At 36.8% G+C, this 27,313-nt stretch overlaps 1 protein-coding gene across 12 annotated transcripts in view; it reads right to left on the reverse strand.

The window, feature by feature from the left end:
• Positions 1-27,313, reverse strand: part of LOC126248961 (CTTNBP2 N-terminal-like protein) — a 211,910-nt gene that overhangs the window by 117,255 nt on the left and 67,342 nt on the right. For all 12 annotated transcript variants that reach the window (XM_049950504.1, XM_049950498.1, XM_049950506.1 and 9 more), the window contains 4 exons: positions 24,922-25,023; positions 19,198-19,437; positions 16,750-16,854; positions 673-852 (listed from right to left, as the gene is read on the reverse strand). In XM_049950504.1, the coding sequence (XP_049806461.1) occupies positions 673-852; positions 16,750-16,854; positions 19,198-19,437; positions 24,922-25,023 (627 nt within the window). The remainder of the gene's footprint in view (positions 1-672; positions 853-16,749; positions 16,855-19,197; positions 19,438-24,921; positions 25,024-27,313) is intronic.

The raw sequence follows: 27,313 nt of genomic DNA on the forward strand, positions 1-27,313 counted from the left end.
TGAGGACACATTTCAGAGTGTAAGTCTTTAGCTCTCACTGAATTTCGTTGGCATTCTCCATAAATGAGAAGCATATTGACTTGTTCTTCGAAGGAATACACCATTCACTTTCGCTTATTCGACGATACTAGTCTTACTGTTCCTATTAGTGTTGCATTGCATGGCACGTTAGATGGATACGCCGTATTTGGGGAATATTTACTATTTGCACAATATACGAGAGAGAATTATCAGAACATGTGCTTCGATAAATGCCGAAGTGTTAAGGAATAGCACTCAAGCCATGATAAGAAGATTGCAGCACTACATTGATGCCAATGATCATCACTTCAAACACCTTCTGTAAATGAATGTACATGCCACCTTTTTGACCTTAATTGAACTTCAAAGACCTTACTGTTACACATCATTGGATTAGTCTCGAGAGCCACCATCAGAAAATAAGTACCAAACTATAGCATCCCATTCAAAAAAACCAAGTTGATCTTCATATCTCTGACGTGACCGCACCTAGGAACAACAAACCAAAACTTTTCAACTATCATTCATATATATATAGACACACACACACACACACACACACACACACACACACACACACACACACACACACACACATTGCTGCTCTATAAAATTGTTTATATTAAAAAGAAATAAAATGTTAAGACTCACCTGAGCTAGATCTTCCGACCGTTTTCTTTCTTCTATGTACTTCATGATTAATCTTTTTCTTTCTGCAAGCAATAAAAGTACTATTTGTTTTTGTCGAGATCTTTCTTCTTCCAATGTATCATTTGATTTCTTTAGGTCTTTCTCGAGTTTCTTTTTCATTTGCTTTTCTAACTCCAATTCCTAAAGCATAATAATTCAAACAGTTTCAAAGAATAACTAACATAAGAGATAGGCACTACTACTGCAAATTCTCTGTTAGTATTTCATAGTAAGGAAATATAATCTAAAGGAGCCCATAGTAGTCAGACTACACACACATTTATTTTGTGAATCACAAGCTGCTAGACATTGGTAAATTAAGCCACTTACCAAGAAGATGAAGAGAATTAAATGGTTATGACCATACGACAGTATTAATGTTGCAAATTTCATACGAATTCTTTTACAGGATGGTTTACAGAAGAGCATAATTCAGTTTAGCTTTAGAAGTGATCCAGAAACAAAGAAAGCTATTAATTTATTGGTATAAGGACAAGCTTTGACATAAAACCTCACCAACGGCTAGTTCCCACACATACTAATCCGAGTCATTTACTTAAGGTACCAATAAAACTTGCCACCCACAAGAATTCTACGTCCAGCCATATGCAAAATCTGCCAACAATGTAGATGGGGAATTTTCTGGAGGAAGTGTTGTCTTCCTCATGGGCTATTGCAGTCCACTCATGATCTACTAGTGAAAGTTACCCAATGTAGACACAAATTTGTGAATTCGAGTCCACTTCTTCCTTTCATTTTTAAACCACGTTTCAGGTGTCTGCTAAAGCAAAACCTTCCAGGAACATCTGCACGAAAGAGCTCGTGGCTACATCAAAATAAGAACAATTTATGCTCAGGAGTTTCCTCACCATACTGTGGCAACCGGCCATTGTCAGTGGCAGCCAGATGTCAGCTGGTATCAACAAAAGTGATCATGACAGTGTGCCTTTGATAACTTTTTCTGCTCTCACACTGGCTAGCGTAAAATTGTTAATTACTGTAGTTTGATTTTCCACACAAAATAACTCCATTAAACTGAGTGAATGAAGTGCAGTGACACATCAGACATAGGACACCAAGAATGTATTTATCATATTTATTTATTTTTTATTTGGAGTTCCAGTATTTAACTTAAAGTCACAGGTTTGACTAGCATACTCAAATCTTACAAATGTGGTTTAAGCATTACAAAATAAAGTCACGAGGAAAAATGTTCATTTGTTACAAATTGTTCACTTTGAGTTTCATAGACAACAGGAGGCAGCTTGAAACGGGGGCAAATCACATCAGGAAATAATGTTCTTGCTTCATGGAAATCATTCTGGCATGAGTCATTCTCCACATTCAGAAAGTCTTAATAAATGACACGTATGATGAACTGCGATCATTTAACCCAAGTGCAACACTTGGATTCAATAGTCAAGGTTCACAAGTTGGGTGTAAGAGTACTGCAGTTTCACTTGTAAGCCATCAGTTTGCTCACTGAGCATTCTTACTGGTAATGAGTTATGTTAACTTCTTAAAAAGAAATTAATGGCTGAGTCATGACAAAGGACATCTCTTTGGGCAAAAGGCAAACTGACTGATAATATTTTGCATCTGGTGGCATAAACAGGGTGTTGTGCACTATGAACTCCTTGCCATGGGTGTGTCCATCAAAGGCGCCGGCAACAACAGAGACATCTTTTGGTCGCAGCGTAAGAAAAAACAACCAACAGAACCACATACAGTGTTGCTACTGCATGACAACACACACTTGTGACTTTTAAAATAATAATAATAATAATAATAATAATAATACGAGGTGCATTCAAGTTCTAAGGCATCCGATTTTTTTTCTAATTAACTACTCACCCGAAATCGATGAAACTGGCGTTACTTCTCGACGTAATCGCCCTGCAGACGTACACATTTTTCACAATGCTGACGCCATGATTCCATGGCAGCGGCGAAGGCTTCTTTAGGAGTCTGTTTTGACCACTGGAAAATCGCTGAGGCAATAGCAGCACGGCTGGTGAATGTGCGGCCACGGAGAGTGTCTTTCATTGTTGGAAAAAGCCAAAAGTCACTAGGAGCCAGGTCAGGTGAGTAGGGAGCATGAGGAATCAATTCAAACTTGTTATCACGAAGAAACTGTTGCGTAACGTTAGCTCGATGTGCAGGTGCGTTGTCTAGGTGAAACAGCACACGCGCAGCCCTTCCCGGACGTTTTTGTTGCAGTGCAGGAAGGAATTTGTTCTTCAAAACATTTTCATAGGGTGCACCTGTTACCGTAGTGCCCTTTGGAATGCAATGGGTAAGGATTACGCCCTCGCTGTCCCAGAACATGGACACCATCATTTTTTCAGCACTGGCGGTTACCCGAAATTTTTTTGGTCGCGGTGAATCTGTGTGCTTCCATTGAGCTGACTGGCACTTTGTTTCTGGATTGAAAAATGGCATCCACGTCTCATCCATTGTCACAACCGACGAAAATAAAGTCCCATTCATGCTGTCGTTGCGCGTCAATATTGCTTGGCAACATGCCACACGGGCAGCCATGTGGTCGTCCGTCAGCATTCGTGGCACCCACATGGATGACACTTTCGCATTTTCAGGTCGTCATGCAGGATTGTGTGCACAGAACCCACAGAAATGCCAACTCTGGAGGCGATCTGTTCAACAGTCATTCGGCGATCCCCCAAAACAATTCTCTCCACTTTCTCGATCATGTCGTCAGACTGGCTTGTGCGAGCCCGAGGTTATTTCAGTTTGTTGTCACATGATGTTCTGCCTTCATTAAACTGTCGCACCCACGAACGCACTTTCGACATATCCATAACTCAATCACCACATGTCTCCTTCAACGGTCGATGAATTTCAATTGGTTTCACACCACGCAAATTCAGAAAACGAATGATTGCACGCTGTTCAAGTAAGGAAAACGTCGCCATTTTAAGTATTTAAAACAGTTCTCATTCTCGCCGCTGGCGCTAAAATTCCATCTGCCGTACGGTGCTGCCATCTCTGGGACGTATTGACAATGAACACGGCCTCATTTTAAAACAATGTGCATGTTTCTATCTGTTTCCAGTCCAAAGAAAAAAAAATCTGAGGCCTTAGAACTTGAATGCACCTCGTAATAATAATAATAATAATAATAATAATAATAATATCGTATTTTAATAATACCGTATGTTAATAACACTGTATTTTGCAGACTATAAGACGCACTTTTTTCTTCGAAAAATTGCCTCCACAAGTCAGGTGGGTCTTATACTCTAAATTAATATATAAAAATGTCCAGTGTTTGATTTAAAATTCCCCCACTCTTAAAAAACCTATCTCTGCCTGGAAAACCTATCTCCACCTGGCAATGTTGGAGTCACCTGACAGCAAAAACTGTAACTATAACTATACTATAACTATAACTGTAACTATAAAAACAAGTGGACATGAAAAAATGGGCTACCCTGTTGTCCCTTCATTTTGTACTGACAGTACTAAATTTAATAAAATGACCATTTTCAAGCACAAAACAATGCCAAAACCTTCTGAAATACCACGAGATGGTGGTGTTAGTGTACATGACAAGGGTTGGACAGGAGGAGGCTGGTATGAAATTATGGTTTAACAGAGTGTAGGAGACAAGGAAATGAACAGTTCCCCCTCTTGTGCTAGATCAGTTCAGCAGTCACTTGAAAAATTCTGTGAAAGAGAAATTGAGACAGAGAAATACAGTGCTTGCTGTCAATCCGGGAGTACTCACTTCACAACTGCAACCTCTTGATGTCTTGATAAATAAACCATGTAAAAAGTATATGAGAGAGGAATGGAACAAATGGACACTGGATGAAACTCAACATGAATTCATGTCGAAGGGAGCTTTAAAATGACCTACAATCAAACGAGTGTGTCAATGGATGAAACAGTCATGGTCTAGAATGAGAGAAAACATTATTAGTGTTAAAGCTTCCTCGGAATGCAGTCTAAGTAATGCTCTCAATGGCACTAAAGATTATCTTATATGTGAAGAGGATAACGATTATGAAGAAGAAGAAGAAGAAGAAATCTCAGATTACGATTTTCAGAGATTTTAAAGGTCAGTTCGGTTTTAAAAACTAAGATTTTTTTAGTCTGGCTTTGCAATCTAATAATAAAAATGGTGAAAATGTTATTTTTTAAAAAGTGCTTGAAAATTAAGGTGTGTCTTATAGCCCATAGGATTCTATAGTCTGTAAAATATGGTAATACAAGAAACCTGTCTAAGAGTTAGAGAAGTCATCCCTCACACATGTATTCTTTCGAACTTGAGCCCTCAAATGTTTACACTTCCTGCTCCTTACTGAACAACCATCACAAAAATTCCTTTCTGGACGGAAATGAACTTCAAACCTTGCTTCTTTACATCTTTAACTGCAGCTCAGTACGTTTTTACACACACTGAATTGGTAAAATATCCAAGCACTGTCAGACTGTTTTAAATACTGTGATAGAATTCGTTGTTCATGCTCAATTTATCTCTTATGTTAACTATTGTGTAATCTATAACATTAATGTGCATAAATTGATATGAATTACTAAGATATTACACACTTTGGTCTTCAAAACAGTCTTTGTTTGTGTGTTGTTCTGTGTCATACTCCATAAGTATGAAACATGGCTGCTGGGAGTAGACACAAAGAAACCCAGTTGATGAATTACTCAGCACCACAGTTTCATAAATAAAATTGTGTACTCACAAAACCCAAAAATTATGTCAAGCAGATGCAGAAAGAGGCATCATCAATGCAGCCTTCACTTTACAGTGCAACTCAGTTACTTTAGCTCTAGATAACAGCTGCAGCATTCAACTCTCCCTTACTGCCCCATTGGTGGCTAGCACAGATAAACATAAAAGGCTGGATCAGTTGTATTTTCTGCATGGAATGACCTTTCTGAACTCAAAATCGTTAAGTGAAAATCACTTTGATTATTTAATGGAAATGACAAGAAAATCTCATGTAATTCAGCATTATAATTCCGTGCCATCTACAAAATAATTTGACAATTACAGAGTTGCCAAACATATGAAGCACTGCTGCAAAGTTCCAGTTGTCCTACTGGTAGGAAAAATGTGTTTCCACAGCTGAAATGTTTGTCAAGTGGTCTCAGAAGTGAGTATAGCCTGGGTCTCAAAGACGCAGATGCTGAAGGCTGTAATACGGAAACTATATGACAATGAGTTTTATTCTCATTTCTGTAAGTAGGTTTAGGGACTAATGTGTAGTTTCTAGTAACACTCAGATGACCTGATTACAAACTAATCATCATATACCAATAACTGCCATAATTGTTTTTCTGTCTCAAGCACACTGAAAACTGAAAATCTCGTTCACCAAATGTGATTCACTTTTTTGGTGCATCGCCTGTGGTTATGCTGATAATATTATGCGTATGCAACACATCTTTTGATCATTGCAAGCTTAAAAAAGGTTTTCCTTAAGAACACTATCATTTGTACTACCCTCAAAACAAGAGAAACACAAATGAGAAGACAACACAGCATCAATTTGAAAATGTGAGCATCCACATTGACATTTCGCAAGTTATTAATAACAAAAGTTCCAAATCAAGTAAGTCTACAGTGCATGGGAATCACACAAAATGACCAAAAAAGCAGGCTCAAAAGCTCACGAAGAAAATGAAAAAAACTGAATGTGTGCAGTACTGCTTGTGGTAGTAGAATGCATATTTTAGTAGCGTTTTTCCATTAGTTTGTTAGTGTCATACCACAAATGAGAGACTTTTTACACTTGCAATACTTATTTTTTATAACTCTTAAAAACAACATTCATTAGCTTCAACTAACAAGTAACTGCAAGGTAAGTAGTGGAACTCCAAATATAAAAAAAAAAAAAAAAAAAAAAAAAAAGGCAATTAAAACAGACACGTGTTGCAACCCACACGTGTTGTATTATTGCTCTTTGTTAACTTGGTTTATCAACGTTATTTTGTTTGGAAAATTTAACTACAATAATAAATTATTCTACACTGGCCAAGGTGAGAGTAGAAATGTGTCCAAAGAGAGCCAAATCATGATCAATTTGGTGGACGCCAAACAGTGCCAGGTGGTTGATGTCGGCTGACCAGTGGCATGTTGCCACAGTACAGTGAGCAAACTCTCAAGCATGAACTTTTTATTTTAATGCAGCAACAAGCTCTTTTGTGGAAATGTTTCTGGATGGTTTTCCTATTACTGGTGAATTAGAAAGCGAAGCAAATTATCTTAGGGGTATCAGACTGATATTTTTAGCAGACACCCAAACTGCAGTTTAAAAATTAAAGAAAGGCGCTAAATCTGAACTTGCGACTTTACTAAACCACACATTTTACCATTAAACAATGAGCAGGCTACAACAGCTTAAGCAGAGAATGACACTTCCTTCGGAAACTTCCACATTCTACAGTGCAGACAGTTTTATTGCCAACTTTAGGAAATTACACAGACTTATTCTCTGAAACAGCCAGCCAATGACAAAGTTTTAGATCAAAGACTGTACTGCAAGAGTGTATAAAGAAGTTAAAACCACAGTGGTTGTTTTTAGTTTTTTTACCTGTATGGAATATATCAATCTTGCATACTTCAAATTAAGTATGAATGCCATGCATGTAAATCAAAGCACATTAGCATGAACAGAGTGATCCATTACAGTATGTACGTTCTACTTCTCCAGAATTTTTGAATTAGTGTCCAAACTTTAGGCATAATCTTTTTAAGAAATTTAATATATTGACTGAGTAGTCTAGGAAGTTATTCTTGTTTAACATATACACATAAATAGTCAAGGAAGTTATTCTTGTTTAATTTAGGCCAAAGCCAAAATTTGAGTGCCATGAGAGAGAAGTGTATGAGTTGCAATTGGATTGTTAGATCCAGGGTGTGGTGTGAGGGTCGTTGCAGTTTCTTTCATGTGTATGATTGTAGTAGCATGGGAATTGCGGAAATAAATAAGGCTCAATGGTTGTACAGGATTGGCTGTGGACATAGGAAGATAGCGGAACAGGAGGAAGTGCTCCCCTTTCTGTATGTTCTGGTCAGAAGAAGAGTAGACGGCACTTTGGGCCACCACGCTTATCGGAAGAAGACACATACTGACCTATATTTACATGCTGACAGCTGCCGTCATCTGCCTCAGAGGAATGGCGTGTTCAAACCACTGATACATAGGGCTCGCACTATGATAACTGAAGTATCAACGAAGAACTTTAACATCTGAGGGCAGTTTTCCAGAAGAATGACTACAAGGAGTGGCAAAATTCAGAGAGCCTTATGTCCTACACCCTCCATACGACCAGCGGAACCGGAAGAGGAGTCTCAGGATGACTCCGGCGTTGCATTCATTTCTTTTTGTGGCACGTTATCCAGCAAGACAGGGTGAATTCTTCGGAAACACCACGTAAGGATGGTCTTCCGCCCACCAGCCAAAACACAGGCACAACTTGGTTGTGTGAAAGATGACCTTGGACTGCAGATATCCATGGTCCATCACATAACCTGCAATTGTGGTAAGATTTACATAGGTCAGACTGTGCGTACTGTACAATATCATTGCCAAGAACAACAATGCCATACCATATTTCAGCAGCCTAACAAATCGGCAGTCACAGAACGTTGCCTGATTGAACTGCATGGAACAAACTACAGCCACACCAAGGTTCTGTCACAGACCTCCAAATTCTGGAACTGTGTCATCAAGGAATCTCTTGAGATTCGAGTAAGGGAACCACAGATAAATCGTGATAGCGGGTACATACTTAGCAAGGCGTGGGACCCTGCTGTCAGAACGGTCAAGAAGAGGAATCGGAAATGGGCAGTTTGGGCAAGAAGTGGTGTAAATTCACAAACCTCTTGTCGACCCCTGTTCACGAGTCTCAGTATTTTGACATTGGCCTCTCAATATATATACATTCCTTACTGTCATTTCTTGTTAACAGTATTAGCTTATTCCCAAGAATAAGCAGCTTCAACTCAGTTAATACTTGGCAGAAATCACACTAGCATTTGGATTGGATTTTCTTAACTCTTGTGCAGAAAGGTGTGTAGTATACTGCTGCATCCATTTTCAATAAGCTACCACTCAAATTCAAAAATCTTAACAGTGATCCACACACCTTCAAATCGAAACTGAAGAGTTTCCTCATGGATCACTCCTATTCTGTCAAGGAATTCCTTGAAAATGAAGCTGATTCTTGTAGTATTGTTGATTGTTAAACTTATGTATTGACTTTTTTTGGGTTCATGAACATTTTATTTTTTTTATTATTACTTTTATGTTGTAATTTCAGTTACTGACACTTTCTATGGCCTTTGAAATTTGCTCCTCAATTTGGTCCTATGGAACTTGATGTGTAAATAAATAAAATAAATAAACATTATACAAAAAACTGACTTTGGAGGCAGGCAGAGGAATGGCTGAAGTGTCGGCAGTATGCGCATCTGGGACAGAACACTGGATCAGTAGGTGCTGTGGGGCTAGGGATGCTGGGTGCCAACAGCCGATGGGGTGACTGATCAGAGGGAAACGGGCAGGAGATAAAAGCACGGTGCCAGCCAGCCCCCCCCCCCCCCCCATCCCCCCTCTCCTCACAAATCAGTTGGTTCATCAGTCTACCTGACGATGGCTATGTGGTTGTTTGCCGAAATATCATGCCTGTTGAACACTAATATCTGGCAGTTCAGCCATGAAGTATTTTGACAAGATCTGGAAAGGTTACGGGGGGAGAAGGGGAAAGAAATGTGGGAAGTAACAACAGGTTACAGAAGAAATAGGAATAGGACTTTCTCAGAGAGTTTAGTTGTTAATGTGGAAAACACGTTTGAACTGCTGTCACAACTGGAAACCGATGAGCCACATGTGGACATAGAAGTAGACACGACACAACAAACTTTCAAAAAGCCCGACCAACAGGCATTAAATGCATTGATCAAAAATGATAGTGCATTGAGAGTGGCTAGTTTCTAGCTGAAATCTAGATCTGCCAATAAAAATTCCAAAGGACGACTGATAGCTGAAATCTATTATTTACAAGTCAATGTAACCATCACTGCATGCAACAGCCTCTGAATGGTGGGTAACCCGAGTTGCATGATGGCCAAGGGTCAGGTTACCAGATTTATTTAAACCTAGTGCAAGTCTGGGTCAGGTGATAAGAGGATGTAGGTTCACTCTACAAAGACTTCACAAAGAAGGATACTGTGATAATAGTTGGTAGGGCAGGCAACAGCATAGATAAGAAACCTAATTCTTCAAGTGAGGGTAACCTGGTAAAGACAGCTTCAGCAGTGAGACATACTGGTGTTGGACTTTTATCTGTTCCGAGATGCCATGGCTTGTCTCATTTAAACTCTACTGTTAGGAAAGTTAATTTTGAGGTGAAACAGCTGTTTAAATCAGGGTCTCATATTGGTGTGGTACCTGTTGACTTCTCAATAAGGGGGGACCATACTAGGCATCGCTTTCACCTCTACAAGAAAGTGAAGCAAAAACTGCCTGGTCTAACAACAAATGACTTGAGGAGGTTGGGGGGAGGGGGGGGGCAGTATCACATGAGGTAAAGTACCAGTGGTTACATGTGACAGAAAAGCACTTTTTTTACGGTAGAGAGGGCAGAAACAAAAGATGTTCGGAGACAGGTTGAAAATAACATTCACATTGACAAAAGAGGCAGCCAGAAAGCAAATTTTAATGTACAATCCATGCAAACAGTCCCAGATTGAAACGGGGATATTCAAAAAATCAACAGAAAAATTAGGTTCATCCATTTATAATTCAGCCAGTGTACAAAATCAGTTATCCTTATTGCATCAGAATAGCCAAGGATTGATGGGTAACCTTAATGAGTTGCTTATTTGTGTTGAAGAATTAGAGTTGAGCAAACTAGTTTATATAATCTGTCTCTCTGAACATCGTGTGACTACTGACATAGATATGTTAAATCTTACAGGAGTCAAGTTGGCCTCTTACTTCTATAGAGAAAATATGGAGAAAGGAGGAGTTGCCACATTTGTCAGACGCTGTTTTAATTTCCACAATACTGATATTATAAATTTTGTTCAGAGCACGAGTTAGAAGCTTGTACAACAGACAAATTATTTCATATAAGTCCTGTATAATAGGAAGTATATGCAGAGCACCTTCAGGGAACCTTAACCTCTTCATAAAAAATTTGGAAGATCTTTTGTCCCATCTCACAGGAAAAAACAAGGAAAGAGTGGTTGGTGGTCATTTTAATGCGCATTTATTGAAAAGCTCTGTCAGTGAACAATTATTGCAATCAATCAGTGATACTGTCATTCAATTTACTTCCTACTGTGAACTTTTAAACTAGGATAAGTAAATGCTCTGAGACTGCTATTGATAATACCTCTGCAGACAAATCTAGGGAAAAAAGTAATATTGGTTTTAACCAATAGTAAAAGGACTATCCGATGGCATGTATCATCTTATGTTAAATGCTGAATCATTAAAAGATATACTAACTACGAAATCTGAGTGCAGGAGGTTAATAAATCGGTTGAAGATTGAGAATTTTAGGAGATTGCTCAAAGACATGAACTGGATAGATGTTTACAATATATCTGACCCAAACTGAAAACACAAAGCATTCATTAATAAAGTTATTTCATCACCTGAAAATTGTTTTCCCTCAAAGGTAACTCAATTCAAACAGAAATCTCAAAATAAACCACGGATTACACAAGGAATAAAGATATCATGTGGGAAAAAAGGACACTGCATCTACTATCCAGGAACAGCTCTGATATTAGCATTGTAAAGCATTACAAAGAATACTGCAAAAACAGTGAAGCAAGTAATCCAGAAATCTAAGCAGCTTTATTATGAGAAAAAGGTAATTACGTTGGGCAACAAAATAAAAACTATATGAGATATAGTAAAGAGAGAGAGAGAAGTGGAGCCAAAAAGGAAGAGTAACAGCTAGCTCTAAAAATAAACGAGACAGTGGTAACAAGTGCATGTAGTGTTGCAAATCTCTTAAACAAGTACATTGTTTGTGATACTGACAGCTTGGGGTTATCAGGTTCGGTAAACAGTACAATGAAGTATCTGAGACCAGTCTTTACAAATAACTTCAGTTAAATGGAAATGACGCTCACGTCTCCCACACATCCATCCTAAAATCCTGAAAATCAAAGTAGTCTAGCGGTTATGATAACATATCAACAAAGTGAATCAAAGAGTGCTCATATGAGCTGAGTTCTATCTTAAGTTATTTGTGTAATCAATTTTTATCATTGAAACATTTCCAGACTGGTTAAAATGTGCTGAAGTTGAGCCTCTTTACAAAAACAGGGATAAAGAGATACCGTCAAACTATTGACCAATTTCATTTTTGCCAGCTTTTTCAAAAATATTTGAAAAAGTTGTGTTCAAGTGCCCTCTTTAGCATCTATCTGCAAATCATGTATTGTCCAAGACAAAATTTGGGTGCCTTCAGGGTTCCAATATAGAGACAGCTATTTGCATGTAAAGTGAGAAAGTAATTAATTCATTAGATAACAAATTGACTTCTATCTGATTTGGAATTAATTACATGTGGTGTTCCTCAAGGTTCCACCCTGGGTACATGGCTTTTTCATTGTGTATATTAATGACCTCTTGTGTATTACATTGTCAGATGCTTAGTTTATTTTGTACATAGACAATACAAATATTGCCATAAATAGGAAGTCCAGTATAGGTTTAGAAATGGTACCTAATCAAATTTCCACTGACATTAATAAATAGTTTAAAGCTAATTCACTGTCATTAAACTTTGAAAAGACACACTACACACAGTTCAGAAACTGTAAGTGATTTCCTTCCAGCATGTGTATAACAAATGAAGACATGCAGATCGAAGAGGTTGACAGTGTTAAATTTCTGGAGTTACAACTTAATTATTAACTCATTTGGGAAGGGCATACCACAGAATTGCTGTAGCGCCTAAACAAGTCAGTATTTGCAATACGAATGATGTCAGATGTAGGAGACATTAAAAAAAGTGCACACTTTGCTTACTTTCATTCTACTGTGTCATATGGGATCATTTTCTAGGGTAACATTCAATTGTAGTGTAAATTCAAGAACATCCTGTAGAAACCTGTTCAAAGAACTAGGTATTCTAACCATTGTTTCTCAGTATATTTATTCCTTAATGAAAGTAGTTGTAAGTAATTTGTGTGTATTTCCAACCAATAGCTCAATACATAGTATCAATATTAGGAATACGAACAATTAACATTAAGACCTAAAATCACTTACCTTGCTCCAACACATTTTCAATAAATTGCTAGCAAACATTAAAAACTTGATTTCAGATAAAGCACAGTTTAAACGGAGTAGGAAAGATTTTTTGATATGCAACTCCTACTCTATAGATTAAATAACTTAACAGGGAGTGTTAGACCAGCTTAACTAAAAATGTCAGATTTCGTTTTTGACAGCACTTGGTAACAACAGTCAAGATTAAATATTTTGAGTCTGATACATTTATTAAAAGTGCATAACTATGTTTCATTCTGAAAGTATATTAATTCTGTTAATATTAGCAATTTCAGTTCACTGTGATGTATTCACATATTTTGATTATCTTCTGACAAATGATCAGGGAAGTGAGCAGTATATTCGAATGTTCTACATTTTTTATGTTATACTTTCTGACACGTTCCACACCTGCGAGAATCCTCTCATTTTTGGGTCTATGGAACGAAAACTGAATCTAATCCAATCTAATTTAATTTAATTTAATGTTGTCCATCTACTGGACTGCAATTTTTTGCTACTCTCTTTATCACACTCTCAGTAAAAGTGAATTGACATGAACTGTTTATTGGCTAAATGCCTGCAGCAGATATCTTGAAAGAAAACTACACAATTTGAGCATATGAGGAATTTCATGGCACAACACTTATTTTGCTCAAATACTTTGCATTTCTTAGATAAGGAACTCTTTAAACACATTCAGAGACCACTACAGAGCAAACAAAGTGAAATTTACCAAAGTGTATCTCCATTTGCTGTAGTATCACTCCTAAAATAATTCTTCCCCATTGCTGCAGTTTACTTTCAGACAAATAGAAAGTAAATGTCACAATTATTTCACTGGATGTTTTCCAGTTTCTTAGTATACAGAGAGTAATTTATGTTTTACCGGTTCCTATGGTGTAGAAAATTTTGCTAAGGAAATTCTGTTTTACATAAAAGCTTGACATTTAAAATTTCCTCTAAAAATGTTGACACAGCTAATAAATTTTTCTGGAATAGTGAGCTACAGTGGTTAGACAAATGCATTTCATTTCACCCAACATGAAATAATTTGAAATTTGATTTGATTTAAAGATTTCATTGTTTATATAAATAATGATTATTATTTAATATAAGAGCATTGCATTCACAGCTCAAGTCCATTCCAATAAAATCCTTCCGCATGTGTGGCTGCGAAGTGTAATAAAACTACCAATGTTTTGGCTACTGTTCCATAAAAAGTAGGACCACTAACATTTTTAAAAAGGCATATGAATTACTAAGAGGCTTAAGGAAAGGTATTTAATTGTGTTATTAACTAAAATTACATTAACATAAACTGCGTGAAAGAAACCTATTTAAATAATTGTTGTAGTATTTGTATAAATATTATCCAATTTAGACACCATGTAGAGCTACAAAACAAGACGAAGGTGTTTAGTGGGATGAAGTTGCGATATAGTAGTGCTTGTAGTTAACTTTAATTTGTTAAGGGCTGGTGAAAGCCTGTGATATTTGCAGTCTGAATTCTCTATAAGAACTGTGTTTGTGTAATCTATAACTGTTAGTTTTCATACACCAATGTGCTTATTACTGAATAAATCCAAAAAAAAACAGCAAAGTTTGTTGAACACTGGCCTCATTATTTATGGAAACCCTTTACCATGAATAAAGCACTTTAGAATAATTATAGCTTGGAACATCACACAAGGATGAAATGTTGTGAATGTGGACAACCCTCAGCTATATAATGGAATGATGACAATGAAAGTTTGTGTAAAACCAGGACTCAAACCTGGATTTCCCACTTATCGTGAGTGGTCACCTTACCATTAGGCTACCTGAGCATGACTCACGGCCAGACCCAAACTTCCACATGTCTTCATCTGTGTGTCTTCTACAACCTACAGTCATACAGCTATTATATATATTTCCATAAAGAGGAGAAATTGTCTTCTACAACCTACAGTCATACAGCTATTATATATATTTCCATAAAGAGGAGAAATTTTAATACAAAGTCACTTGCCAGTGTTGGCGGATAAATACAATATTGCAGTACTTGTCTTGTATGATGCAATTTTCCGAACAGCCAACACCGGGCAGGTGACTATTACAATGTATCCCTATACAGAAATATACATAATGGATGTACAAGTATAGGTTGTAGACTCATTGTTGTTGATATACAAAAGTTGGGCCTGGCTGTGAGTCATGCTTGGATAGCCTTATGGGAAATCCTGGTCTGAGTACTGGTCCAGCACAAATCTTCATTGCCATCATTCCATTATACAGCTGGTGGTTGTCCATATTTGCAGCTGTGAACGCATTTCATGTCTTTCATAATGGCTGTAGTCACTGCACTGCCTATTCCTTGGGATATTCATGCATGTCCGAAGGAACACTGCATCATACTTCTCAACAATACACACATTGCAGTATCTTATTATACAAGGAAGACTTTTTCTTAAATTCACTATATAAATTTTAACAAAGTTGCAGAGCTCAGCTAAAATGTTATGAAACACAGTTAACACTGTAGTGCAGCACACAGTTAATTCCACATCCCAAGAAATCTAAATTATTTCTGGACCTTCTGACAAATCAGTGCCAAGAAAAACAATGGTATCGCTTGCACCCAGTGATCTGCTTAGCACGTATCCCAAATGGCTTCTGTCCCATAATTTATCTATGTAGTTTCACTCCAGTGGAGAACAAGCAGTGGTATCAAATGGCAGTATCGTGACTCAACTTCAAGACTTGCCATCATGTGGCTGTTTACCAGCTTCAGTGGAGGCTCGTAATATATGCCTCTGTGGCCAGTCTACTTCCCTTTTAGTAAACAACATCTGTGATTTTTAGTTGGGTTGCCTGGCTGAGTGAGACATGCAGAAATGGAGCAAATGTAGTTGGCTTCATCCAAATGGACAATTCCCACAAAAATTCACAATTCTCAGTGCTTTTAGGCTTCTGACCTACAAAATCTTTAAGTGTAGCTGCCAAAATAACATCACATTGATTGAAGTAACCCTGAAACTCACTCCATATTGGAAACAGAGGACAGTATGTCATTTGCAGTATATTTAGGTTAAAATGTGAATGGATCAAAATTTCCACACATACAAATTTGTTTGATAAAAACTGAAAGAGAGCAATTTACCATCTCCCACATCTGCCTTATCTTCATTTTCAGGTGACAGGAAGCTACTGCAAGACATAGGAAAGACGTGACATAGGTGGTGTGGAGGGGGAGGAGAGAGGGGGCAATATAGTAGGAGGCAGGATTTGTCCTGCATCAGAAGTGCCAGAGCAGAGGTAAGAACAGAGAAAATGTGTAAAAACCTAATACTAAAAATACTTTGCTATATTTTGCCTCAAAATATCATGTAATGGACAAATATATTTACGATGAGTACACTGATACAACTCTGTGTTTGTACCATGTATTCCATTATACGTCATTTTTAGAGCTGAAATGAGGACATAATGTAACTCTCAGGAAACATTTGATGTTACTGATAGAATCTTGTGCCCGGTCTTGTTACAAACTCAAAACGCTGGATTTTTGCTCTATGTAACGTACACTATCGTTTCAAGTTTACAACAGTTATTACTTTCATAAACTTCCATAAACTGCTGCTATTTTTTATCTAAGGAAATTGTTACCCATTTCGTTATTTCAATGTTGTAACTGTGATTCTTACAACCTGTGCATTACAATACTATTAAAATAATGGTCCATTATACATGTAGAAACTGTCTCAGTACATACCTGTTTCAGTCTCATACGTTCCTTTTCCAACCCATATGTAATATCATCACCCTGAGCTGTATCATGTTCATGTTTTCTCTTTTCTTCATCTAGTTCTTGAACTACCTGTAACATCATTACATAAAACATAAATAGAAGCTTTATTCAAAATGTTTAAATAAAATTGATTTAGCTTATGCAGTAATGTAAAATCCAGCATTTACTTTTAAACAGCCACCATGGCTGGTGATTTTTTGAATAATTTTATTATGTACCAGTAGAAAATTTAGCTGGTGTTTCATATTATACAGTTACTTTCATTCCGCATACTCTTCTTTCCCAAGTCTTGATAACTTATTTCTTATATATTCATTGCATTGTGTAGAAATCTACAAAAACTACTTATGAAAGAAAATTAAAATGAGAAGTATTACAATCTAGAACACAGAGATAATATTATGGGTCTTCTAGCATGCAGTAGACCGAAACATATTTAGATACAAACACCACACAATTTATCAGCATATATTATTATTATTATTATTATTATTATTATTATTATTATAAATTACTATTCTTTCAAGAAATCTAAGCTGTCTGCTGGTCTGTTCCACCAAACAAACATTAAAACATAACTTCATTTAGCGCAGGTTTCAACTGATAATCAATTTTCTCAATCCCGTTGTCTTCCTTGCTATTCAGAAGCCCTACCCATTTTTTCTGGTGTCAAATCTGTTCATCAATGTATAACAGTTAATGTCATCTTCAGTGTTTCGTTTCATATCTTATCTCTATCTGTGTGAACAGATTTTTTTTTTATCTCGGCTGTCCTATATGGCTCACATTCTTCTTGGTCCTTACTCATGTTCAGACTCTGCAAACAAATGTTTTCCTTCACATTAAAAAAATTTGGTTCAGCTTTTATTTTTTTCCCTTCAAGTTATGGCAAACTGTTCCACAGATAGTTTGGACTATTTGGTTCTAACCTTTAATCCATGAACAGCTGTAACAGACACTACACCCCAAATAACGAAAACAAGAAATACACGTATGTATTTTTCATATAACATTACTTTTCCTTAATTTTTTTCATATTCAAAAATTAAAGTTTTTGTAAATATCGTAAGCTTGGGCCTGGGCCTGCAAAATTAAGGAGGAATAGAGCTTTCACATGATGTGTCACTGTCAGGTAACATAGCTTGATGGAACTTGGGCCGTACATAGACAGAACTGTTTGAGTATAGTACGGAAGGGAACTGAAACAAATATTCAGTGAGATGAACAATAATTACACTTCTATTCACACACAATAATTACACAAAAGTCACTGTGATTTATGGTGGTCTCCTGCACACGAAATGCACACAGTGAGAAAATGGTCTTTAATAGGGTGTGTGATCACCACAGATGACATTGCATTCTTTGCAACAATCTCCCATGCTGGCCACAAGGCATGGTTTAAAACTGTTGGATGGTCATTGGTGCATGTAGGCATGCTACAATATGTCTCTCTAACACATCCCACACATTGGCGGTGGGGTTTCAGTCGAGGGAACACACGAGCTGGTTCACTTGTCTAAGATCCCCTCATTCCGAGAGCTGTTCCACCTGCACTGTTCGATGTGCCCACACATTGTAATCCAAAAAAATGAAGTCAGGGCTGATTGCACCCCAGGGAAGGTGCACATGAGGAAGGAATCCAGTGCCACAATAACACTGAGCAGTGAGCATGCCATGTTCAAAGATTTGGAGGTCCATATCCCGATGCAGCATTATGCTTCCCCACACCGTAACATCTGCACTGCCAAAACGATCCTGCTCTACAATGTTTCTGGGTCCATTACATGTTTTCAACTCTTACCATATGAGGGTACATCCAGCAATGTTTGTAGTGCTTACACCATGACGTGTGATGGGACTGCAGGGCTCTATCGCGTATGTCAACAGCCGTTCGCATGCAGCCAATTGGCAAGTAAGATTACAGACACAGAACGTGCAATGTATTTGAAAAACAGCACCCATATTCCTTAAGTTCACAAGGTGTTCTGAATTATAGTCAGTCTAATTCTGTGGTGTATGAAATAAAACTCAAGTTACAATGAAAATACTGAGATATTTACACAATCTCTTAATTCTGGCAGGTCAGCTTACATTATACATCTATCAGCACATCTTAACTCCAATAAATAGTAAAAATAATAGTCAAGCCATGGCTGGGGCACTTTGTGTTACAGTTCTGACATTTCTGCTCCCTTGTGTTATATTTGTCCATCATACATCAATGCAGTCGATGCTATAATCTTCTAACACAAAAGCTGCAAAATTGTGCAGATAGTATTCCATCTTATAACAAAAAATTTAACAATATTTAAATTAAATTTATAGCCAAATGTTTCATTAGGCCTATATGGACTGAGAGATTTTAATTGTATGAAATACTAAGCAGAAGGTGAAGAGAGAATCATTCACCTTGCGATGCCTCTCCTCTGCTTCTTTCAAAATACGACCAAGTTTTATCTGAGCTCGACGATGTTGTAAAATCAAGTTGTCCAATGTTGCCATTTGCTGGTTTGCAATGGCCCGAATTTCTGCCTCATCAACTCTAGGTTCTGCTGCTGCAAAGCTATCTCGCTGTAGAGCTGCTATTGGATCATTAGCAGGCATCACTCTGTATCGCCCCTGATTTAAGAGCTGCTTCAATTTCTCAGACTGAAACAAAATTACAAACACGCATTAAAAAAAAAACCTATCACCCCATCTTCAAGAAACTACTATATTCAGCTGACTTACTGTAAGTAAAGACAGGTGCAAATTCCTGAATAGCAACTAATAGCTATAAATGGAGTTAATGAATCTGAACACATGAGAGTAATCTTATCCGAAACGTGCACAGTGCAGTTCCAATGTGTTAACATTAACTCTTTGTCGTTGTTTAAGTATGCTGCTGACTAAAAAGTAAAAATTTTAAGAAGTTTTTCTATTTATTTGTTTTATTTAACAATAAGTGATATACTAACTGGATAACAACACTGACCAGTATTCACAGTAAATAGATACCACCCTTGTAAGCAAAGAATCAGTTGCTTTAAACTACTAAACTGTACCTCCCATTTACCATATATCCCTGTCAATGCATATTATTGGCTGATCAATGAGGCACATGTAATGAAGATACGACTGGATGGCAATTAGAACTGTTGTCCTCCTGCACGAGAATCCAGTCCAGTGTCTTACGACTGCTCCACCTTGCTTTGTATTTCATTTTAAGAAGCTAAAACACAAATCACTCCTCCAGTGCATCAGAACACAAGAATGAATTTGGAGAAATTGGTGGCACCAAAAAAATGGAAATCTTAAAAGGACTGAAAATTACTCAGATAATGCGGAAAACATAAATTCACATAAAATGTAGAATGTCAACACAGATCAATGAGAAATGGCAACTGCCTGTTGTACACACGTATAGTTTCGAAATACAGAAATTTGTTTTTAGAAGCCCAAGAAGCTAAGTAAAATGTGTATTATACTGAAAATTATGAATCATACCTTTACAATGCACACATTTTATCAGAAATAATCATTCCAAAACAATATTTTGTCATATTTACTTCACAAGAAGATGATGACGTTAATGGGTGTTGAATTGTATGGGAGAGTAACCAAACAGGACACTGGTACATTATTTTTAAAAGTGTAGCTACAACAAGAATACAACTTATACAAATTACAAACCCATTGTTAACCTGTGAACTACACTCATCTACACCTACATGCATATTTCACAAGCCACCATATGGTGTATAGCAGAGGGTACCATGTACCACTACTATTCCACTTTCCTAATAAAATCAAAAATGGAGCGAGGAAAAAACAACTATCTTGCCTCAGTAAAAGCCCTCATTTCTCTTTCTTGTCTTCACAGGCATTACACGAAAAGTATGTAGACTCATTCTGCAGTCAGCTGCAATTACTTGTCCTCTAAATTTTCTTAATAGTGTTTTACAGAAAGAATGTTCTCTCCGCTCCAGGGATTCCCACTTGAATTCACGAAGTATCTCCAAAACCCTCGTGTGTAGAGCTAATCTACTGGTAACACAGTAACACATCTAGTAGCATGCTTCAGATTTGTTTCAGCATGTTCCTTGAATCTGACCTGGTGGGGATCCCAAACACTCACGCAATACTCAGAAATGGGTCATAAAATTTGCTTCCTCTCTTTGTAACTAAGCATAGTATGATGAATATACTGACCGATTATTTCGTATCTACACAGTTATGCTAGAGACTGCACAAACATTAACTACAACTTAAAAATTAAGTCACATACACAATGGCACAAATTGTTCATATTTCTTAACTTTTAAACAAAGAATGGTACATTGAGTGTCTGTAATCCTGTTGACTGTATGGAATATGGTTTACAAGAAAACAGAAAAAAAGCAATAAATTTTTACCGGCCAAAATCTTTTGGTATGCACATTGACAGTGAATGTTTAGGTCAACAGACCGAACATGAAACCTTACTATTTATTATTTAAAGTTATATAACAAAATTAATAGTTATGTTGTGCATTGATCAAATACCCAAAGCTTCTTAAACACTTCAAAACAGCAAATAACTGCAATGTATGGTTTAGAGAGAAGCGACACGTAACATTTTGCAGTGGATACTCATTGAAAATGATTTTATATGTTAATAAGCTGCACAACATATAAAGTGTCCAGTAATGTCAAATCAATACATGTCAGCGTACAGCATGTTTTATCAGACATGGACTTCACTTGAATACTAAAGGAAAATGCATGTTTGGAAAGTTGATAAGTGAAGCAACTGAAAGTAAGCTCCTACAAACAGTCAGGGAACTGGAGTGGTACGAACAATGTGTAAAACCCATTACTGAATCATCAGCAGCAGCCATTTCAACAGAAAACAACAGCAGTGGACCAGCCACTGCAGATACAGTCACATCAACAGCCACTTGTTCATCTGCACCAAAAGCACGTATGTGAGTAACTGTAGTGAAGATTTTTTTATGGACTATCATACCCCAGTGCAACCAAAACTGTAAATACCGAAGCATTACACTCTCTACCTATCATTGCTGACAACAGAGCTTTAATTATGCATCTAAATGTGCAATCAATATAAATGTATTCCTAAACTCAAACCCATGCCATGATTTTTTGTGTAAACAAACACATGCTGAGACTGCTCTGTATATTGCAGAAGGATTTCAATTAACTGGTGTGTACTGTAGAAGCAAAAGTAAACATGGAGGAGTTGCTATTTTTGTAAACAAAAACTTTAACACTGACTTTGTAACACAAAAAGTTGATCAATTTTTGCACGGAATAACTTTTTGAAACTGTTGCATTATTATTTTATAAACCAAAGTTAGTGCTTATCTCTATTTATCACATCCCGACCTCCAATATGAATCTGTTTACTGATCAAATTGAGACTATAATGCTAGTAAAATACAGGCACCACAAGATAACATACATTGGTGATGTAAATACTGGCATCACAAATAAAACACCAACTGTCACCCATTTTCAAAATCTGCTAAGATACAACAACTTTTACTGCGTGAATGACAAGCCAGCCTGATTAGATGCACGTCTGGATAACAATCTCCAATTTGATGAAAGTTGAATATCAGTATGGAATATATTATTATCTGACCACCACAGTCTATGGCTGATGGTCAACTGTGAAAACTATCCTCTTAAACAACCCACTCACATTAAGAAGATGAAATTGTTATAAAGTTGTTCCATAGATACAGCAAAAATTATTATGTGGGATTGAGTATATACTTGTGACAAGAACACCACTTTTAATTTATTTATTTATTAATATACTAACAAGCTTAGTTCAAAGCTATTGCCCACAAGTAATTACAAAGGTGGAAACAAATGGTGCATAAAACAAAAAAGGCAGAACAACTGGTTTACAACTGAATTACGTAACTTGAGAAACGCTGTCACTGCCCTACATAAAATGGCTAAAAATGGCTAAAACTGGTAACCTAGAATTGAAGGAGAGGTACAAAGAAATACAGACAGCAAAACAGAGAGCCAATGGTGCTTTCATTGAAAATTCCAGAAACAAAGTAAAACTGCCTGGAATATAATAAAATAGCATGGAAACACAAAAACAGACAAAAAACTCCTATGTTGCCAGAATTATTAAATAAATTCTTTGTTAACAGCACTAAATGCTAAGCTCCTGCTACCTCTACACCAGATGATGGACCTTCTGGAAGTAATCTAAATAACATACCTGACCTAAATAACTTGTCTTTTAAATGGAAACTGGATACCTGCCAAAAAGTATTCAAAGTTATCACAAACCTATAGTGAAAATCTCTACAGCTTCTCACACACCATCTTTAAACAAACAATTGATATTATTGTTGCCCCTCTTACCTTTCTGGTTAATAATACTTTTCAGACATGGAAATTTTCCGAGATCCTGAAGGTTACTACTGTTATCCCAATTTATAAGAAATGGGACAAAAACAGGACTGAAAGTTATAGTTATCATCCAATATTGCTCATACCTATAATATCCAAAGTAATAGAATGTCGTATTAAATTGCAACTACACAGTTATTTTGAGGCTCACAATCTTGTCTTCCTCTTTACTCTTTGGTTTTAGGCCTGGTTCATGAACAGTAAATGCAGTAGAAACACTTTTCACTGATATTCTTGACGATTTTGAGGAAACTTGCTCAACTTGTGCCTTACTACTAGATCTAAGTAAAGCATTTGATACTGTGCTGCATGGAATATTTATAAATTAGCTTGAGTGCTACGGTATCAATAATAATGAACTGGCTTAATTAAATCATACTTGAATAGCAGAACTAATGTGATTACGGTAAATAACTGTCAATCAAATGCCCTACCATTTGTTAGAGGTGAACCACAATGTTTAGTACTTAGACCCTTCCTTTTCCTGGTGAACATGAATGACCTGTCTGCTTTCTTGCCTCATAAGGCTGTAACATATGGTGATGACACTACTGTAATTACTGTGGATAACAACTTGGAGGAGGTGAGGAAAAAAAACAAAACAAAAGCAATGCTTGAAAAGTTTGCCGTATGGCTCCACAATAACAAGCTTCTCCTAAACAACAGGAAGACAAACTATGTATTTCTTCCTGCACAAGCTAAATGAAAAAGTAAATGATTCCAACTCTGTTACACTTCTCAGAATCCACCTGGATCCCAAACTGACTTTGAACAGCCACACAGAACAGTTATGTAACAATCTACCCAGAGTAGTCTTTCTGTTAAGCAAATTAAAAATGTTTGTTAGTAAACAACAACTATTACTTTTTTTAGTCAAATCTACAATATACAATAAAACTGTGGGGTAATTCTCCTGGTGCTCAATATTCATGCAGCAGAAGTAAGCTAGAAGAGCAATTACAGGAATCACAAGCTGAGAATCACGTCAAGAGCACATTCAAGAGCTAAACATCTTGACTGTACCTTCCCTTTTATACTGAAACAGATCTTATTTCCACAAAAATATGTAAATACATTACCTTGTGGACCAGCCATTCATTCGCATGAAACTAGAAATAGAAATGATCTAAATATAGAATTTACAAGACTGCACCATTCAAATTAGTTTTCAACTCACAGGAGTGTAGCTACATAACAAGCTAGCACCATCAATAAGAGACTTATCTAATGATATTCACAAGAAGCACCTTCACAAATTTTTAGATGATTAGTGCTTTTATAGTGTTAAGGAATTTGAATGTACATAGTAGATATCCTCATCCCCATGTACTGTTCAAACTCGCCATTTCCTGAAAAAAATTAAGCTATCTGAAGGAAACAAAAAATTCAATATTGTGTGTTCCTCAAACTATTAGAGTGAATGCAAAAACTTACATATGTATGAGTGTGTATAGCATTACCAGTTCCAAGTCCACCACATCAATTTGACACTTATAAAGCAAATTTCAAGCAATAACATGTTAAACTATTAGATATGTAGAACTTGAAATGTAAAATTGTTTATTTCAACATATATAGGCCAACAACAATTTTTTTTAAAAACCACATCCCATATTAATGTTAGAGAGATAATTTCAAAACAGTATGTTTTGCAATACATAGTATTAAACTGCATGCAATATTTCACATAGCTATGACACTGTAAATTAGTACCTTCAAGGTAGCGATGACAATATCTCGTGCTTGAAGTTCGCCTTCTAAATAACTAAGAAGTTTGAGAAGATCAGTCTTGCTGAGTTCCATCTTTGGATTTCTCTGAAACAAAAAAAAGGGGTTGCCCATGTTTATAATGAACAATGCACAACAACAAAAAAGTAACAGATATATAAAAATCCAGGACTTCCCCCAAACAACTCTTTCTTTACAAGAGAGCTGTGAAAACTTCTCAGACTATATCTTTAAAAAAAATTTTATGAAAAATATATTCTTGCATGGTTCTACAATTCAACAAAACTGATTTAAGGCACAAATTGTGAATCAAAATAACTATCATGAAAAAAGTACTCACTTACTCACTTTCAATATATGCCCATTTCAGTACGTGAACTTTGCACAAATTCTTTTCCAGTGAGTAGATTCCACACCTGAATTGTGATTCCGAAAAAGTTTGCAAAATACACATTTGCAGTTGCTATCGGCTTTTCATTGACATCAAAACTTTTCCAACCACAAATTTCTTTAGAACTGGGAATAGATGAGATAAGAGGTGGCAAAATCCACCACTTATTGTTTTACCCTTTGCAAAGTAATCAATAAGACCTTTTGTATCCCGCAAAACTCTTGACATGTTCCAGTACATGAAAGAGATTTCTCCATCAGTTTCCATCCAACGTCCTATATCTGACAGTCATGAATCCACATTTTCTCCATAGTAACACATTTGAGCATAAAATCAGTTGTGTTCTTTCTTAAAATGTCAAAGCATTCCTCCTCAAGTTTGTTTTCAGTCAGCATTCAACAAATACAGCACTCATTTTAAACAAAGCTATCTCATCATTAATTATTTCATAAAATGTGCAGCACTCTGGCATCTGAAATGCCTATGGCATGGGCTGTTTCATGTCTGTTCCCTGCTGATCAACCAACCTTGCACATGCCCAATTTTTTCATCTGTGGTTGCAATTTTGAGACACTTTCACATGGATTATCTTCAATAAAAGTACAACCACATTGAATTCAGCAGTTCATTTCTTAACTGTTGGAAATAAAGGAGCCATTTCGAAACTGGTAAACAAAAGGGGGGGGGGGGGGGGACACATTCTGAAAAACTGCTTTATGCTGAACTTCATTTATTCATCACCGGTAACATGACTGCTACTTTGTCCATTTAATAGAAACAGACACAATGTAATTACTTTAAAAAGCTGCACAAACAAACCTAAAATACAGTTTAAGTCAACATTTAACTTCTTATTGTGCATCATTAAGCAACATACCTAAAACAAAATTCCATTGATTTAAATGGTTGACCTGGACCCTAATTTTTAACTTGCTGTTGTGAGCCCTTTGCTCACGATATAACAACAACAAACACAGAACTGCCTGAAAGACATTAAAGTGCTAGAAGCTGATAATGTGACAAACTGAATTAATTACTCTTAGCATTCCACCCCCCAAAACCAATTTCCACACATCATCACAAGGAGATGAACACTGCTGACAGCTGGCACAGCAATAATGTAAACCTATTTTGCAAACTTTATGGTTCATGAACAGTTTGCTATACACATGAAATTAAATCTTGTCCTCTTATTTATAAAAGGATTGTTTCACTTATGCCTCTCTTATTAACTGAATTACACACTAAGCAAAAACTAAACTGATCTGAAATGTTACTTTAGATAATACAAACCTAAAGGCAGCGAACAATTAACCTCAAAATTTTAATCCTCCTTCAGACTACATGAAATATTTCACTGCACTGCATAATTTTCTCATCAAAGTCAAATACGAGGGCAGTTCAATAAGTAATGCAACACATTTTTTTTCTCGGCCAATTTTGGTTGAAAAAACCGGAAATTTCTAGCGGAATATTTTCAAACATTCCCGCTTCGTCTCATATAGTTTCATTGACTTCCGACAGGCGGCAGCGCTGTACGGAGCTGTTAAAATGGCGTCTGTAACGGACGTGCGTTGCAAACAACGGGCAGTGATCGAGTTTCTTTTGGCGGAAAACCAGGGCATCTCAGATATTCATAGGTGCTTGCAGAATGTCTACGGTGATCTGGCAGTGGACAAAAGCACGGTGAGTCGTTGGGCAAAGCGTGTGTCATCATCGCCGCAAGGTCAAGCAAGACTGAATGATCTCACGCGTGCGGGCCGGCCGTGCACAGCTGTGACTCCTGCAATGGTGGAGCGTGCGAACACACTCGTTCGACATGATCGACGGATCACCATCAAACAACTCAGTGCTCAACTTGACATCTCTGTTGGTAGTGCTGTCACAATTGTTCACCAGTTGGGATATTCAAAGGTTTGTTCCCGCTGGGTCCCTCGTTGTCTAACCGAACACCATAAAGAGCAAAGGAGAACCATCTGTGAGGAA

The sequence above is a fragment of the Schistocerca nitens genome, chromosome 3 (genome assembly GCF_023898315.1).
Source record: "Schistocerca nitens isolate TAMUIC-IGC-003100 chromosome 3, iqSchNite1.1, whole genome shotgun sequence".
NCBI lineage: Eukaryota > Metazoa > Arthropoda > Insecta > Orthoptera > Acrididae > Schistocerca > Schistocerca nitens.